The following is a 17,996-nucleotide window of genomic DNA, read 5'->3' on the forward strand; positions in this document are numbered from 1 at the left end:
ATATGATGATACATTTGTTATTCACAAGTTTTTCTTCTTTTCATTTGTTTTTAATAATTATCATTTGGCATATATGTATGATTAGAATTCATCGCAGCAATTGAGATTAGGGAAGACAATAACCACTCATCAGTTACTTCTTAACATACATATTATCTTACTGGCTCATTATGAGTTACTGCAAATCAGTTATTAGCACCTTATTCTGCACTTTCCTTTTCTACAACTATTGCCCATTTTCCCTCAGCCACTGAATTAACTGTCAGCAACAAAGTTATTAGACTCACAAACAGAAGCCACACACCAATCAGCTATCCCTCTTGTCCTTGAAATGAAAATGACAACTGTTCTTTTCTCCTGTCTGCAGCTCAAAGTCCAGCACCTACATCAAACTTTATCAAAAGTTGTTCTATATCAGATGATGCAGAAGAAGGCAAGTCTCCATGGCTTTTATGACACTGTAAATGCAGATTTAAATACGTAAAATATGGGGAATAGCAGTTGCTATTTTTTGTATTTTATTTTCTCACATTATGTATCACATATGCTTTTCTGTTAAGTATGTTATTGTTACAGTATATCATTTACATTTATTCTGCCGCCTTCTCTTGAGCTTTTACAAGCCTTTACAGCGGAAACAAAATGAATTACTGGCAGACCCACACTTTAGTAAATAAAATCACTGCAAAGTTAAAATCCAATACCTTCATGTGCATTTGCAACATTACCCTAACAATAAAATCCTGCAAATGAAAACCCTTTGGCTTACCAAGAGCCCATGTGTGCAGGAGTGCTCTTATGCTGTCTTCACATCGTTATCCGTTTTTTTATTTTTTTATTTATTTTTTTTACCAGGAATTTTACCAGAAAGAAGCTTGAGCTCCAAGAGCTCTTTTACGAGCAACACTTGACAATAAAACAACATACAAACATACGAACAAGAACAACCAATGTAGGACACGATTACAATAAAAAAGGATAAAAGAAAGATAAAAGAGCAAGAGAGCATTCAAGCAAGCAGCAGCCAGGGGGAGATAAAGAAGGGAGTAAGGCAGGCACAGTAAGCTGGGATAGACACAGACATCAGATAAACTCAAATATCCATTAACTGGAACCAGAATTTAAACAAATTCAAACATAAGCCTTGTGACAATAAGCCACTCAGTGTCTATGCAACCCTGCAATAAACAAATCAAATGAATAAATAAAAGCTGATAATAATACTGTTAATAAACACGTATGGAAGTCAGGTCAGTAAAAACTGTCTTAGGGCCAGTAGCTTTCAGATGCACTGGTCTTAGCCAGTGGCAAAAAACTATCAACAGTGAATCCTAGCTTCATTATTAGCACCTTATTCTGCATTGTTTTCTTCATGTTCAGTCGATTAAACTTGAGTTTCCATCAGTGTTGGCTGGCAGTCAGCACAGAAGTGGCCTTGTTCAGTATGGGCTTCATGAGGAGCATCATGGCAGTGTGATTCCCAGTCTGTGTGTGCACTTTCCTGTTGTGTTTTGAAGGAGTTCATGCAAAATGGAGGAGCTGCTATACATTTACAGCTGTTGGTTTGTTTGTGTTTTTGCAGGACATCAAACAGAACTAAATCAACTAAACAATGGTGAACCAAACCAAGATGAAGATGGGAGGTCAGATGGACCAACAGCATGAAGTCACTGGTTATAGTCAGCTGGCATTTTCAACAATGGACCTTTTTCACTGCAGCCACTTTGTGATGAAATAGCAGCATAAAGCAGGGCAGCTTCTGTCCACAGGCAGTAAGGCTTAGCAACAGCCAGTGGAGTCACAGCCACATCAGCATCTGGACTGAATATACTGCAGCTGAGGGGTTTGAATATGTACATGGTCTGAGTGTGTGAGTGAGTGAGTGAGTGAGTGAGTAAGTGAGTGAGTGAGTGTGTGTGTGTATGTGTGTGTGTGTTTGTGATTTTTTTTACATGTGTATTTTATTTAAGTATGAGTTTAGATGTAAATAATTCTGTTATAATGTTCTCATCTGTAATACTGTGTGGTTGTTTTCTATTGTTTTTCACTTTTTCGTGGAATTTAAGTGAACTTCCTGTGTTTTTATGCTTTTGACAAAAACCTACCTGAGCTTGATGTTGATGTCTCTCTTTATTGCAACAGACCAGCACTAGAGGGCGACTCAGCGTTTATTTATTTATTTTTTTGCTCACAAATTTTCATTTATGTATATCGCATTTTGATCAAATAATAAGATTAAATCCATAAAATTCCTTCTCACATGTCTTAATAAAATCAAGACACATTTTTATAGCATAAAGGGAAAACAGTGTATTTGCTCAGTGATGAACATAGACATCTCACCTCATTGAATGTGGACAGTAACAAAACAAGAAGGAAAAAGAAAGAAATATAATTTCAGGATCTATTCCAGACATGTGTGACTTTTACAGAGTCATTACAGAGATTACAGAGTCAGTCCAGGCAGTGAGCCCACCCCACCCCCTCTCACAGACGGGCCTTTTTACTTTTGCTTTCACTTCTGTATCCAGATATAAAGACAGGAGCGACCTGCAGCTCAGACGCTGACGGAGCTCCTGCTTCGTGCTAAAAGAAATGACAGTTTTATATCAAACAGTTTGTCATTTGTGTCTGTAGACATGGGTAGATGTGTCATTTTCTTGGGGCTCCTGGCTGTGCTGCTGCTGGACTTTACAGAGGGTAAGTTTCAAGAAACGCCCCACTTCACTTTCCTGATGGAAACGCTGTGACGGGAGGCTGTTTTTTTTTTTTTTTGACAGCGTTGTTGATATAAAGTTTTGACTTCTTGATAAAACTTCTGTGATGATTTGACGTCGCTATACAGATAAAACTTAATTGAACTGGTCTTGTTTAACTCCCAGCCCGTATTTAGTTTGGGAAATACAAACTGCGTCAAACAGCCCCGTGACGGTGAGATATTAGAAATAACGGTCTTCTTGGTCTTCATTGTGCTTGACCACTTCAGTCTCGTCCTCCCTGGGCTCAGGGAGGGAGACCACAGGAATTATCTCTCGAGGGTGTTGAATTAATTGATAAGGAGGTGGTGCAGAGAACTTATCATTAATTTGCTGTAGTAATACAGAGATGTCTGATGCATGGTACGCAGCAGCATCCACATAGTGTGGGTACTGTTACTGCAACGTTCAGTGAGATGAATACAGGAACTATCAAAATTTTCCATTTACTGAATGCATGATCAAGCCAATCAGCTAAGGGATTTGTTATCCCTGAATGCTCTGCTAATTCTTCTGACATGGTCTTTAGGCCAGAAAGAGCTTGAGTTGCTGTCTGGTGCAGTATTGTTTGGGATGAAGACGCAACAGTCCTGAGAGAACATAGCACACACACCTCCTGTTTCAGCTAAGAGAAATCAAGTGCTAATCTGTTTTGGTAGGTCATTAATGAAATAGCAGCTAACTGTTCATGCAGACCAACGATAGTTTCCCTTGTCATATTGGTCAGCCTTTACACGTTAAAAACAGATGTAATTTTTCCTGGCAACATTCTTATTTATCGTGCCCCACCTAGAAGATGGATCAACACAGACAAGAATGTATCTCTTGCCTTCAGTTTAGTTTTGTTTTGTTTTGAGCTCCCATATCAGTAAAGTCAATCAGTATTTCCTTTCAGAAAGCATCTGGATCATCAAAACTCCCCAGCCCTTTCAGCTCTTTCAAAGCTTTTTAGTATTTTAATTTGTTACCATTTTAAAGAAATTCATTATTTTGTTTTTCATGAACACTTACTGTCAATAAACATGCAGAATCACATATGAGCAAAGATAATAACCAGAAAACAAAATAACTTTCCTTCTGTATCTAACTGAGAGTCCCTGAGAAAAAAGAGCTACAGAGCAGTTAAAAGAAAACTGAAAAAATGAAAGATGTTTTATCTAAAACAAGATATCTATTATTTTACAGTTTTTTTCGATTGCTTACACACTAAGAACATACTCTTAAACCAATGTGACAAAACTTGAAGTCATTGGAACTAAGCCTTAAACACAGCGTGGCCATACCTTAGACAAGTGCTGCTTTAAACTGTGTTTGCAATTCTGCAACACACTTCCTCCTGAACACTAGACACTGTTTCCTACAGAAGACACCTCGCTCAAAAATGAAAGCATGTGGTTACATTTGGGAAAACACTTATGTTCAAAATATAAAACACATCAGGTTATAAGAAAACCTGAGACACACGTGAAAGCACTTACTTAGAAAACTGAACACCAATCATTCAGGGCCGAAGCTCTACAAACAGGCCCCAGGTCAGCCATTTTGAGTACTTTGCGTGGAGGCAGTGAGAGAAAGAGGCACAGGAAGACATCGTATGCGATGTGGATGAGATTTTGTAGCTGTACGTAGTTTGATTTTGTTGTACTGTTTTATTTTTGCTTTACATACTATGTATGTATGTTTATTTATGTTTGTCAACTCACAAACCCTGGTTTCAAAACAGTAAATCCATCAGCCTAATGAGAGGCTCTCTTCCCAAAATAACACATTTTGTTTGCAAAAGGCTCTTACCATGACAAAACATTTCAAGCATGCAGCAAAAGCACATTTTGTCAGCGCCCAATACAACTAATCCACTCACTCACTCACTTCATACTCAACACCAGAATGCAACACAGCCTTTTCAGTCTGAGCAGGTTCAACCTTACTTTTTCCTGCGTGTACGGTAGTCATATTTTTTTGACGATTTACATCGTCACATATTGTAAAGCAAGTAGCAAAAGCCAATATTTCCCTCAAAAAACTCAACTTCTGTCCAAATGAGTAGATTCCTTCAGTCAGCTCTACTGTACTGTAACACAGCTGACAGCAGAATACAAAATACAGCTATCAGTTTGAACAAGGTTCTCCTGTGTGCTGCACATTCAAATGTGAACTTACAGTAAAGAACTGCATCCAAACTCAGAAAGGCTTTGAAGTGAAATTTTACTGTGTTGATGGAAAAACTGAAATACTGTAATTCACATACAGTATTACACAGAAAAACTCAAAGGAGTTGAAAAAAATACAGAATACAATTTATAGGCCCTTTTTTTGTAGGTGCATACTGACTGATTGGTGATTGGTGGAAAGGGCAGTGATGCAGGTGCACTAGTGATTTCATAGAGATGCAGGTGCAAAAGAGTGTGAAAAATGTGTGAATCCAATGAAAAGGTATGAACACATTTGCAAAAGAAAACCTCTGCTGTGGTTTGGAGGTGAAGATGACGACAAAGTGGATCCCAGTTTCATTATACTGGAAAAAGTGATTGAAAAAACTGTACTGTAAAGTACAATATACTGTATACTGTATACAGTTGACAGAGTTGACACCTTTCTTATTTATTTTTATTTTTTGGTTATTTTGGAAACAGCTGTTACTGTGAAAAGATGCTTAATTTCTGTTTTGAGCTTTGCAGAATTCCTTTTGAAGAAATAAATGAAAAGCAGTAAAAACTGCAGTGTTTTGTGTTAAGTATGTTATTGTGTTGCTTGCTGCTGTGAAAGTATGTTCATATTATAGAAATGTGTATCCTTTTGTTATCAGAGTTGCATTTGGCAAAGGATTTTTAAGTTTTGATGACTGAGTTTCAGTTTGCCATAAATGTGTATGGTTTATTTCCAGGTGTTGTGTCTTATTTGCGCTGTGTTTAGAGTTTTGGCACAGTGAGCAAAGCATTTGTAAAATGAGTTCAAGCAATCAAAAAAAACTGTAATAGGTTCAGTCGTCCTGCTGGGGTGACAGTTTTGCCCTTATGATTTCTCCAGAGCCCTTTACCATCTTTTGTGGCTCCTTTTTCTATCCAGGCCTGCATTTCCATCAGAGCAGCTGCCTCTAGCAGTTCTTTACAGTTTTTCTCAATTGCTTAGACACAATTCCTGGAACAACTCACCATTTTCTCAAATCTTCACACACAATTGTAAAAACTCACACCCAACGGTACAAACATCCAACTTCTGGGTCCCAATTAGTTTTTACCCTCAGACAACACACACAAGCTGTCAAAACACAGACTACATGAGTGTTTGTTACACACTGGAGGGATTAATTCAAAACACTGCCACCAAAATGTCCACAATAGGTTTTATTCACGGTATTTCCATATTCAGCACATATACAGGTTCATCAGCATCGGCAACAGCATTAGCATGATCTTGTCTCAGGTCAGGGTCAGGCCATAGTATTTTGTCAACATCACACATTATGTCTGCTCTTGCCAGGCAGCATGGGAAATATCCCCTTGTGGACCCAGTATGGCATGGCGGTGGAGGATGCCACGATTGCTAATAGCTGCACACATGGTGATGCTGCCTCCCCTCTGGCCTGGAACTTGTGTGATTGCTCGGTGTCCAATGATGTTGCAGCCCCTTTTGCGCCGTTTTGTCAGATTGAAGTCTGCTTCATCGATAAAGATGTACTCATGAGGGTCAGCCATGGCATCCATCTCAAAGCTTCTCTACAGGAGTCAAAAACACAAATTTTACTTCAGACACAGTACTGTGTCTATTGGAATGAAAGATGGGCCTTTACTCTACATACTATAACATTTCTGTGCTGTATAGCAATTACCTGCACATATTGGAATCGTTGCTCCTTAACCCTGTCAGAATTCCTCTCAAAAGGCACACGGTAAAGTTGCTTCATCCTCTTCCTCTTCCTCTTCCTCTTCCTCTTTGTTGTCCACCAACCTCGGCATGGTTGTGATCCACTGTTCCAAAGCACATGAACATGCCTCCAGGCCCTATTTATTGACCCACAATTGTGATTGGTGTTGTAGGATCCAGGTTTCCAGGCTTGGAGACAAACACCATCAAATGGCATACCTGCCGTTTGACCACAGCAACCTTTGCCAGATTTAGGGTAATAAAGGCATCCTGTTTCTCACCCAGCGACCACATGGAATGAACATTTGCCCCTCATCGAGGTGACCAAAGGGTCAGGGATTTGTGTTCTATTCCCCTCAAAGACTCTAACAGTCTCAATGACTCAACCAACCCTTGATTTGCAGGTACAAGAGGTCGAAGGTCACATTCCTAAATGAGTGTTTGCACCTGGAGAAAGGTGTGGTCTCTGAGTTTAGGTCATGATAACTTGAGTTAATTATTTTGAGAGCATGTGTTTGCTGAATGAACACATAATGCAATGAATGATTTATCTGGCCACTTTTGTGTAAGGTTTTGCAGAAAGAGTTTTGAATATTGAAACGTGTGGAAACAGGTGAATTGTGTTTATGGTTATGGGAAATGCTTGTGTGCTTCTGGGAATGACAAAAAGGTTTGGGTTTTTGTGGCACAGGAACCAGTTTTTGTGTTTTAGCAATCGAGAAAAACTGTAGTGTGATCATTAGCAAGCTAGGGCTTTGTAATGAGAAGGAAATAGCCTCACAATCCTTTTCTGTGTCTAAGGTGTGAAAATGCATGTACAGTTTTGCAAATCACTATGTGTAATGTTTTGCAAAAAGTGTGAAGCTGAGTCTGTGCTTATTGTTGTGCAACTCTGGACAGGTGTTTTTCTTCTTACATGTAAAGATTTGTTGTGTGAAAATTTTCATTTTAGTGTGTAAACAACCATAAAAAACTAACAGAAAATGTTTATTGTATCATTTTGCAAAATAATGTCATAGTCAAAGCAATATCTAGCCTACATTCAGCACTTTCATAACAAAAGATGAAACTAGGTGAAAAGCACATCAATGCACAGTCAAAGTCACTGAGATTCATTCTCCAACATCGTGTCTTTGTTGGGGGGGTGGGGGTGGGGGTGGGGCCTGTGGCGTCACTAGGCTGTTTTATTCAGGGCTAAAGCCCTAGATATTTTGTAATTAGCCCCAATATTAATTTACTGTAAAAAACAAAACAAACAAACAAACAAAAAAAAACAGAAAGATCGCTTACAAGATTGCTTGCACTCCCAAAGCTTCTTCTATGCTGTAGTTTCAATGATAAAAACAACAGATAAAAATAACAACAAATTATCATTATTATTATTGTTAATATTATTAAATCTGCTAATATAGCATTTGGCATACAAATTAAAAAATTGTGGCGCACGCATTAACTTTTCTCTCAGGGCTAAGTCCCGGATTTTTCAGAATCCTAGAATCACCCCTGCCGGCCAGAGGACTTCATCCATGTCACAGGCAATATTTACTCAAATTGGGTTGGACTCTTTGTCTTGCTTCCCCATTGTCATCCCATGAACAAGGACATGGTAAACAATAGTTGCCCAAATTTCATCAGTGATGATAGTTCTTGGTCTTCCTTGGCCTCTTCTTCGCCCCCTTCCTCTTCGTCCACCACCTCTCATACGTACTCTTCCTCCTCTGCCTCTCTCTGTTTCTGTCCACTGTAGATGGATGCACATGTGCCACCTGTGCACTCTGAACTGACTTTTATCCTGCCTGATTGGTCTGATCACATCATTAGAAAGATGTGTGTTCAGTTTTGAGTTGTTGTGTGTTAAAGGTGACTGCTGTGTGTTCACATTTAGCTGTCTGTGTTTACAGTTTTGCAACACGAGTATATGACAGTGTGAAATGTGTTTAGTGACTGAGAATGTGTTTAAGGTTTAGCAAAAAGGAGTGGATGAGTTTGTTGTATGTTGTATTGTGCCTTACAAATTTTAAAAAAAGAGAATAGGCTGGAGAATTAACTAGAATTCAGTTGGTGAAATACAAAATACTAGAAATATGCACGGCTGCACAGCCCTCCAACAGGCAGCAACTGCATGGAATTTTGTACTAAAGGAGCACAGTCACTTGAATAATTGCCAGAATTAATACTTAATTGTACCAGAGGCAGTGTTAGGCAGCACTGCACTCTTGTGGGTTTTTTCTATGCACACTGCCAATTTTAATCCACAATAAGAACCCTTTAATTTTTAAAGCAGTCCAGTTAAACATGAATTCAGCACTCAGTTGTCATATGGCCCACACTGTTTGTAATTCCAAGGCCTGCATAACCAACTGCATTATCACATGGTAGGCAACAGAGATGCTGTTGGTGCAGCAGGTGAAAAACTGTGGAGGGTGGAAATTTTAACTCATGCAGTGTAGGCATATAACCACTAGGTGGCACAATCTGTCATGCCCCTTTAATGTGTCATTGTCCATGATGTCCTGTGCAGAATGCAAAAACTATCAGCCTAAACTGACTAGCTCATGGTTTTATGTTTTGTTCATGAGATAATAATCTGAATTAAAGATTGAATTTAACAAAAAAAACAACTGTTATTCGACACAATTTTTGTTTATTTGCACTTATTTTTTGGAGCCAATGCGTTGTTTATGAACAGAGAAGTGCTGTTTTTTACATATTTAGGTTTAAAGCAAAATATGTCCGTACTGATGCTTTTCACATGAATCATTTTAAATGACCTGTAATAATCAAATGGAATCCAACATTTGATAGAAGCCTCGCACTGAATTTAAGACAATGTCCTGAATGTAAGACAAATGTAGATTTCACCCTCATGACTGATGTAGGTGCATTGAAAGTGTAACTACTTTTAGACAGCTTTATTATTATTTAAAGTAAGCGGTGGGTCCCGGGATACATAATACCCCTACATGTGGATCCCAGCATGAAAACAGTTGGGAAACCCTGATCTATAATAACCCCTTCAACATCAGTCACCTTGCTGCCTAATGTTTGAGGTCATATTATGCACCATTTTACAATAACTGCCCCAAAAAATTAAATGTTTTTATTTTATTGTGTCTTCCTATCAAAATCTAACTACTTATATAAAAAAGGTAATGTTGATGTTAATGTAATGTTTTTTTTTTTTTTTTAATATTTTTTTAAAATAGCCTAGAACTTTTTTCACCAAAAGTAATGTGGAAAACTGAAAGCCTGCCATTTGAAAAGTGTCATGTGCTCATTTTCACCTGGACTGACAAACTGCTCTCTCTTTGCAGGTGCAGAGAAACAAGTGTACCTTGCAGATGGAGGTAAACTCATATTGGAGTCACCCATTCCTGCTGAGTTCAAGCCCCTGAAAAGCATCCTGTGGAAACATAATCGCAACATGGTGGTGGAATGGGTTGAGAAATTAGGAAGTGTGGAGTACTATGGAGCATTCCAGGGCCACACAACCCTGGATAGAAAAACTGCTCGTTTGGAGATCGACAATTTGACTCTTATCTACAGTGGAGTGTATTCTTTGGAGTTAAATGGCCAACTCCAGAGCGAGACATACAAGGTTATTGTGATCAGTAAGTATGTAGTATTTTAGTCATGTGTGTTCTTCTTCTTTACTGTGTTGAAGAAAGGTCCAGCTATGTGACTGACAACGTTCATATCGTTATTAGGCTAAGGATAGTTTATAGGTTAGAGTAAGGCATTTTAGTTCGTTATTAGTTTTATTAGTTATTATTTTGTTAGTTAGGATTTTTACCAACCAAATTCCCACAGAAACAGTCCCATGACCGCTCTACTCCATTTAAGTTCTGTGATTACAATGCAACTTGTACGTTTCAAGTGATAGTTTAATCCAGTTGTCTTAACATAAGTGGGATATCATCAATGGTTTAGGGTTACTTCCACACACACACACACACACACACACACACACACACACTTACATACACAAATCACGCAGCGCTTTTTCTGCACTTGCGCTGCAACGTCTTAATCTCCATGAGGTGAGCAGTGTTACTATAGCTAATAAAATAAATACACCACAGAGTAATACAATTTTAAAAAGCTTTGTTGTTTATCAGGGTCTGATTTTACAGTACTTGTAGCTGTTTTAGATTTATACAGTATGTGAGGTTTCCAAGTTATTGGTACACTATATTACCAAAAGTATTCGCTCACCTGCCTTTACTCATACTATGAACTGAAGTGCCATCCCATTCCTAACCCATAGAGTTCAATATGATGTCGGTCCACCTTTTGCAGCTATTACAGCTTCAACTCTTCTGGGAAGACTGTCCACAAGGTTGAGGAGAGTGTTTATAGGAATTTTTGACCATTCTTCCAAAAGCGCATTGGTGAGGTCACACACTGATGTTGGTCGAGAAGGCCTGGCTCTCAGTCTCCGCTCTAATTCATCCCAAAGGTGTTCTATCGGGTTCAGGTCAGGACTCTGTGCAGGCCAGTCAAGTTCATCCACACCAGACTCTGTCATCCATGTCTTTATGGACCTTGCTTTGTGCACTGGTGCACAGTCATGTTGGAAGAGGAAGGGGCCCGCTCCAAACTGTTCCCACAAGGTTGGGAGCATGGAATTGTCCAAAATGTTTTGGTATCCTGAAGCATTCAAAGTTCCTTTCACTGGAACTAAAGGGCCAAGCCCAGCTCCTGAAAAACAACCCCACACCATAATTCCTCCTCCACCAAATTTCACAGTCGGCACAATGCAGTCTGAAATGTACCGTTCTCCTGGCAACCTCCAAACCCAGACTCGTCCATCAGATTGCCAGATGGAAAAGCGTGATTCATCACTCCAGAGAACGCGTCTCCACTGCTCTAGAGGCCAGTGGCGGCGTGCTTTACACCATTGCATCCGACGCTTTGCATTGCACTTGGTGATGTGTGGCTTGGCTGCAGCTGCTCGGCCATGGAAACCCATGCCATGAAGCTCTCTGCGTACTGTACTTGGGCTAATCTGAAGGTCACATGAAGTTTGTAGCTCTGTAGCAATTGACTGTGCAGAAAGTCGGCGACCTCTTTGCACTATGCGCTTCAGCATCCGCTGACCCCTCTCCGTCACTTTACGTGGCCTACCACTTCGTGGCTGAGTTGCTGTTGTTCCCAAACGCTTCCATTTTGTTATAATAGAGCTGACAGTTGACTGTGGAATATTTAGGAGCGAGGAAATTTCACGACTGGATTTGTTGCACAGGTGGCATCCTATGACAGTTCCACGCTGGAATTCACTGAGCTCCTGAGAGCGGCCCATTCTTTCACAAATGTCTTGTTTCACAGTCTGCATGCCTGAGTGCTTGATTTTATACACCTGTGGCCAGGCCAAGTGATTAGGACACCTGATTCTGATCATTTGAATGGGTGAGCGAATACTTTTGGTAATATAGTGTACCTCTGTGAGAGAGACTAAAGAAGAAGGAAATCTGTTTTCTCCACCAACAGAGAAAGTCCCAAAGCCCAAGGTGAAAGTTGAGCCACTGTTTTGTTCTTCCACCTCATCTCTTTGCAAACTGAGCTGCAATGGAGGGATCCCAGAAGCTGAACCAATCACCTACAGCTGGAGGCGAGATACAGGAGACTGGACTGAGTCAAGTAAACTGATGAACATCACCAAGAATGACAACCATGTTGAAAATTTCTTCTGCCAAATGAAGAACCCAGTTAGTGAGGAAGAGAGCGAGCCATGGAAGAATGTATTCTACCCAGGTATGTAGTTTACTCTGCACAGTAATAGAGTAATATAATAATAAAGGTTTAAGATCTTGTCAGCACACAAATGCGGGATTAGCCGTTAGGAAACTTTATGAGTTCAGGGTTTGGGATTTTTTTTGTCTTTCATCTACTTAAAGGCTTTTAGTTGTGGCTGTGTACAAAAACATTTTCTACAATGTTTTTTTCTCCTGTTGCAAACTGTAGACTCACCTGCAGACTTAAATATTTTGACTTTCAACAAATTTATATTAGCCTTTATAGCAAACTGTCTGTCGATGTTTTAGTTGTAAATTATGTTTGTCAGAATTATTTGAGTTGGAGCGACAATTAAAATGATAAATATAACCACAAGCAGCAACAGAATCTAAGCAAATTAAACAGTCTTCAACTAAATGCGAAATTTAGAGGAATTTGAATATGAATGTATTCTTGCATGTCCGTTTCCACTTGTTGACTAATTAAGGTTGAAACTTTTTCCATTAGTGGCACCTCCTAGGGATGCAACACAACATCCTTGGACGCATACGCTCAGTGAACACTCCTGACCAGATATCTCAATTTCAGGTTGATATCTGAGTGCGTTCATGAGTTATTGCACGTTTTGTAAAATTCATCTTGCCTCCAAATTCTAAGCAGAGACTGTAGGGAAACTTTATTGATTATCAAAACTCTGACTAAATGTGTCAGAGGATCAGGGAGGAAAAATGTTTTAGACAAAATGCAAAATAGCAGGAAATCTACTCAGGTGGACGTGGGGGAGACTGAAATTAAGAGATGCAATCTTGACCCTGGAAATCTTGGGAAAAAATGTGTTGCTACCATGTACAGTTCAGCACTTATGGGCCAAAAAGTAAATATGATAGCATCACCATGTGGCCTAATGAGTATAATTTTGTTTTCCTGAGTTGTGGGTGAAATTTTCAACCCAGTTGCAAAGTTTTGCAAAACAGGAAAGCCAAAATAATCCAAACAACCATAAGAAGGCTCCATTACCTTTGCTGCTTTGACTCCTAATTATGGCATAAATTGTGACTATTCCAACAAAAAGTGTGTGTAAAGGTCCGTTTGACACTGGACAGGGTTAACAAGGCAGGTAGAAATGCAGGGCCTCTATAAGAACCTGAACTGAGAATGAGCTGTTCTAACTGGGTAAACAAAGCTGATAACAGCTGCTAGCTGAATAGTTAGAATCAGGGGTGTTGTTGGGATCTGAAGACGTCAGATTAGTCCAGTCAGTCACCGTTAGGGCTGGGTATTGCCAACAACCTTGTGATGCTGTATGCAGAACAATACAGAGGCCATGATATGATAGGCGTTTGTCTACAGGTGTTTCTTGTCTGCGATGTACCAGACACATCATAGCAACTGGAAACATCAGCAGTGAAACCTGTGTTTCTATCAGACGCAGCATGTTTAGCCTCTGATTTACTAAAAGGCTTGGGTTTCTCCATCAGTGCACAGTCTACCCAGGTTAGGATTATTGAACACAGATGCATATTTTCAGCAAAGTCCTGCTTCATAGTCTCACATTTACTCCCACACAGGAGGAGATGTGTGTGTGTACAGAGAAAGAGAACATTAGTGACCAACCTGCTGTAGCCAGGAAGTTAGTGCAGGTTGTGTTATCTAGCTTTTAATGTATTCACATTATGAACTGCGTGGTTACTTGTCATGTGGGGGAATTGTGGGGATATTTGAAAGCAGTCAACCAGGAGCACTTATGTTCCTATTTCATGAAACATTTTATTACTTTTTCCCCTCACTGAAACTCCAACTCTGCTACATTCAAAATCCAACTTCTTCCAAACCAAAACAAAATAGAATCGGGGTTGACATTAAAACATTCGGGGCTTAAACCCAACACCTGTTGTTAAAATGATGGATTGAAGTAGTGCTGAATAATGGAGGGTACAATATGTTTACAACAGACCCAGGCGTTTTTAGCAGTTTGTAGAGTTGACCTGATAAATATTCAGAGCTCCAAGTGGAGCAGAGAGAGAAGGAGTTGAATGATCTTCATGCAGCCCGCATGGCTCACGATTCTCATCTCTTTTATAAATGGTAAAATGTCAGACGTTTTGTCCTGTGGGTACACAATGTTACTATAGCTAATAAAAGGGTATATCACTGTGTAATAAAAATTAACACTAGTTCTGTTGTTTATCAAGGTTTGACTTTACTGATAATGCCAACACTTGTTGCTATTTTAGATGATTTATACAGTATGTGAGTTATTGGTACTTCTGTGAGAGAGACTAAAGTAGGAGGAAATTTGTTTCTTCCACCAACAGAGAAAGTCTCAAAGCCCACGGTGGCACTGGAGCCACTGTCTTGTTCTCCTTCCTCACCGCCCTGCGCTCTGAGCTGTAATGGAGGGATCCCAGAGGCTGAACCAATCAGCTACAGCTGGAGGCGAGATACAGGAGACTGGACTGAGTCAAGTAAACTGATGGACATCACCGAGGATGATTACCATGTTGAAAATTTCTTCTGCCAAATGAAGAACCCAGTTAGTGTGGAAGAGAGCGAGCCATGGAAGAATGTATTCTACGAAGGTCTGTAGTTTACTCTGCACAGTAAAATGAATAAGAGTTAACATTTTGTCAGCACACACATGCAGAATTAGCTGTTTGGTGGTATTGATATATTTTCCAGTGGTAATCTGGTTTGTGACTTGACTTTGAAGGAAGACTAACACATTTTTAGCACTGACTAAGCCTTGTTTTTAAACAGACAGACAGCAGCTTTACGTTACTGTGGCGGTTGGGGTGGTGGCTGCAGTATTTCTGATTGTTTTTTTTGGTGAGTATTTTTATTTGATTTGTTATAAGTTACCTGAGCTCCTTTTGTTACAAGTTCCTAATCAACACATATGCAAGGTTATGAAGAGTTACACTTCCCTGGTGATCATTGTGTGTGTGCGTGTCTGTGTGTGTGTGTGTGTGTGTGTGTGACAAACAAAAACATGACAACATGCATTAATGCTATATTTCCACTCTGTGCTTGTGCTTCATTTCAGCTGCTTCAACACGAAAGATCTTTTCATTATTTGAATTTGACAGTGACAGTGACACAGGTAAGTGTTTCCCACTGATATAAAAACATGTTAACATGAGTTTTTCATCTGCCTTGGTCTCTGTCTCTGTGGAAAAACTAACAACAGGACACAGAAAAGATCAGCAAGTGGAAACACAATAATTTTATCCAAAGAAAAATGAAGAGGGAGTAGACCAAGATATTTAATGGAAGTATTTAGTTTTATAAAACGGTGCTTCCCATCCTTAAATGTGATTGGCTGAGCCGCGTTCCATGCCGTTGTAAAATCAGTGTAACCCACTGGTAGACCGCAGCACAAAATATCCCTGCGCCAGTGTAAACGGACATAGCATTGCCTAGCAACCAACTACTCTGCGCTCAACTTACTCGTTAGGTGAATTCATCACCGGCAACAATGTTTTCGCCAGTGTGGTAAAGAAACTCCGCCGAGAAAGACGTGACAAATCTTCCCACCACCAAGCCATAACCGAGGCAGACTGCCAGAAGATGAAGCACTTTCAGGCACGAAGTTCAGACACACCTTGGGGGCTTGTCCGTAAAGTCTGGTTTGACGTGCAGCTTCATTTGGGACGCAGGGCGAACGAGGGAAACCGCAAATTAAAGCCCGAATCCTTCAGCATTTGCCACAACGAAAATGGCCTAAAATATGTAAGCCTGTCTTTCAACAAATGCACAAAAAATCACAAATATGCTGCCGAAAAAACATAGAAGGCCTGCGGGGATTCATATATGAGCAGCCGGGTAACGCACTGTGTCCGGTGGCCTCCCTGGAGAAATAGCCTACCTCTCCCTGCTGCCTCCTGATCCACCTGCCTTTTATCTCCACCCAAAGCGGACACAGTGTGACAGCGCCGATGTATGGTAAATTAACAGTATACTTTTATAATTATTGTTATTGTTACAACCGACGTTAGGCATACGTCTGCGCAAAAACACACCTGTCGCAAAACGCACGCCACTGTACCTGCAAAGAGGAGTCCAAACATAATTGAACACTATTTTAACAATTGCACCATTAATAGAAATATCCAATTCAACATTAACGAGCCCAGATAGCCTGATGTGACATGATGATGGCGCTAGATGTAAAAGCAATCTTAGCGTCTGTGTTGCTTGGCAACCATTCTGTCCACTCTATCTTGCTTGGTGGAAGAATGAATAGTTCTCAATTTTATTGTTGCATTATTACCGATAAATTATTGATTTTTTTCTTGCGTGTTTATTTTATGGGCTATATGTAGGGTAACCGTTTTATAAAAGCAATAAGCCCCTGAAGCCGTGAGTTACAGTGATTTAACAACAGCTGCACGTCGTACCTTAGAACGCCCCTCAGCTGTTGTAAAATCACTGTAACCCACGGCTTCTCGGGGCTTATTGCTTGATTAGGTTTTGAACTTGTGACAGTTAAAGTGCTGAAATTAGTCTCTTTACTCTAAGACTTTACTCATCCACAGTAACCAGTGTAGATGTAATTAGTAACTTTCCCGGATACTCAAAGCAGTACTAGTGTCACGGGGCTGGAAGGTGGAGGACCCAAAAGCAGGAGCCACAGGCAAAAAAATGCTCAATGAAAAACAAAATTTAATAAACTACAGGGAACACAAAAAAAACTCAGGCAAGAAGCAGAACGCAGCACAGAACAGAACAATACAGCACAACACAATGAACCGACGAAGAACAGAACTCAAACAGGACTTAAATACACAAGAACTAATCATCAAACAAGACACACCTGGGGAAGGGGCTGGGGCACAAGACAGGAGAACAGAGGATAGGCTGAGGGAAACACTGGGAGGGATCAGAACAATCAGGGATGATTAACAGACACAGGACAGGTGTGGCACAGGGAGGAGCAAACAAGACACAGGTGAAATCACTGAAAGGAACTAGGCAAATGAAACTCAGGCAGATACAAGACCAAACAAAAAACAAGCAACACGAAACCATGACAGAACCACATGAAACAGAACCAAACAAAACACAAGCAACACGAAACCATGACAACTAGTAATGGTTGTGTTGCTTTTCTGTGCATTAAAAACAGTAAAGAATGAAAAAAATCACATGTATGTGAAGGTCAAAGTTCTTATTTATTGAACTTTGACCTGCAGAGTCATTTTCATATGTGATTAATTAATTTTAAGTATAAGTATAAATCACAATTTATGTGTTGTTAGTGTTATACTATTGTGTATCTGAGTGTTGAAAAGCAAAACTTGATTTGGTTAATAGGTAAGGGGATTTGAACGTTTTGCATTGTTTTCAGAAATTGAAGAATGCATGAAATGTATGGCACAGTGTTGTACTGCAAACACAAGTTTGTTGCTATTGATATACTTTCCAGTGGTAATCTGGTTTGTGAACTGTGGCTTGACTTTGAAGAAAGACTAACACATTTTTAGCACTGACTAAGACTTGTTTTTAAACAGACACATTTCAGGGTTACTTTTTTGTGCTGACTATGGTGATGGCTCTCGTTCCTCTGTTTTTTTCGCTGGGTTTTGGTGAGTATTTTTATTTGATTTGTTGTCAGTAACCTGCGTTCCGTTTGTTCCAAGT

At 39.8% G+C, this 17,996-nt stretch overlaps 2 protein-coding genes across 2 annotated transcripts in view; both read left to right on the top strand.

The window, feature by feature from the left end:
• Positions 1-1,916, top strand: part of LOC115354040 (uncharacterized) — a 222,895-nt gene extending 220,979 nt beyond the window's left edge. The window contains exons 14-15 of the mRNA XM_030044194.1: positions 368-433; positions 1,583-1,916. Coding sequence (XP_029900054.1) covers positions 368-433; positions 1,583-1,665 — 149 coding nt within the window. The 3' untranslated portion in view covers positions 1,666-1,916. The remainder of the gene's footprint in view (positions 1-367; positions 434-1,582) is intronic.
• Positions 1,917-10,125: 8,209 nt separating this feature from the next.
• The window catches only part of LOC115354037 (uncharacterized), a 114,270-nt gene continuing 106,399 nt past the window's right edge, over positions 10,126-17,996 (top strand). The window contains exons 1-6 of the mRNA XM_030044192.1: positions 10,126-10,231; positions 12,111-12,374; positions 14,672-14,935; positions 15,114-15,182; positions 15,400-15,456; positions 17,867-17,941. Coding sequence (XP_029900052.1) covers positions 12,269-12,374; positions 14,672-14,935; positions 15,114-15,182; positions 15,400-15,456; positions 17,867-17,941 — 571 coding nt within the window. The 5' untranslated portion in view covers positions 10,126-10,231; positions 12,111-12,268. The remainder of the gene's footprint in view (positions 10,232-12,110; positions 12,375-14,671; positions 14,936-15,113; positions 15,183-15,399; positions 15,457-17,866; positions 17,942-17,996) is intronic.

The sequence above is a fragment of the Myripristis murdjan genome, chromosome 22, assembly GCF_902150065.1.
Source record: "Myripristis murdjan chromosome 22, fMyrMur1.1, whole genome shotgun sequence".
In the NCBI taxonomy this organism is placed as follows: domain Eukaryota; kingdom Metazoa; phylum Chordata; class Actinopteri; order Holocentriformes; family Holocentridae; genus Myripristis; species Myripristis murdjan.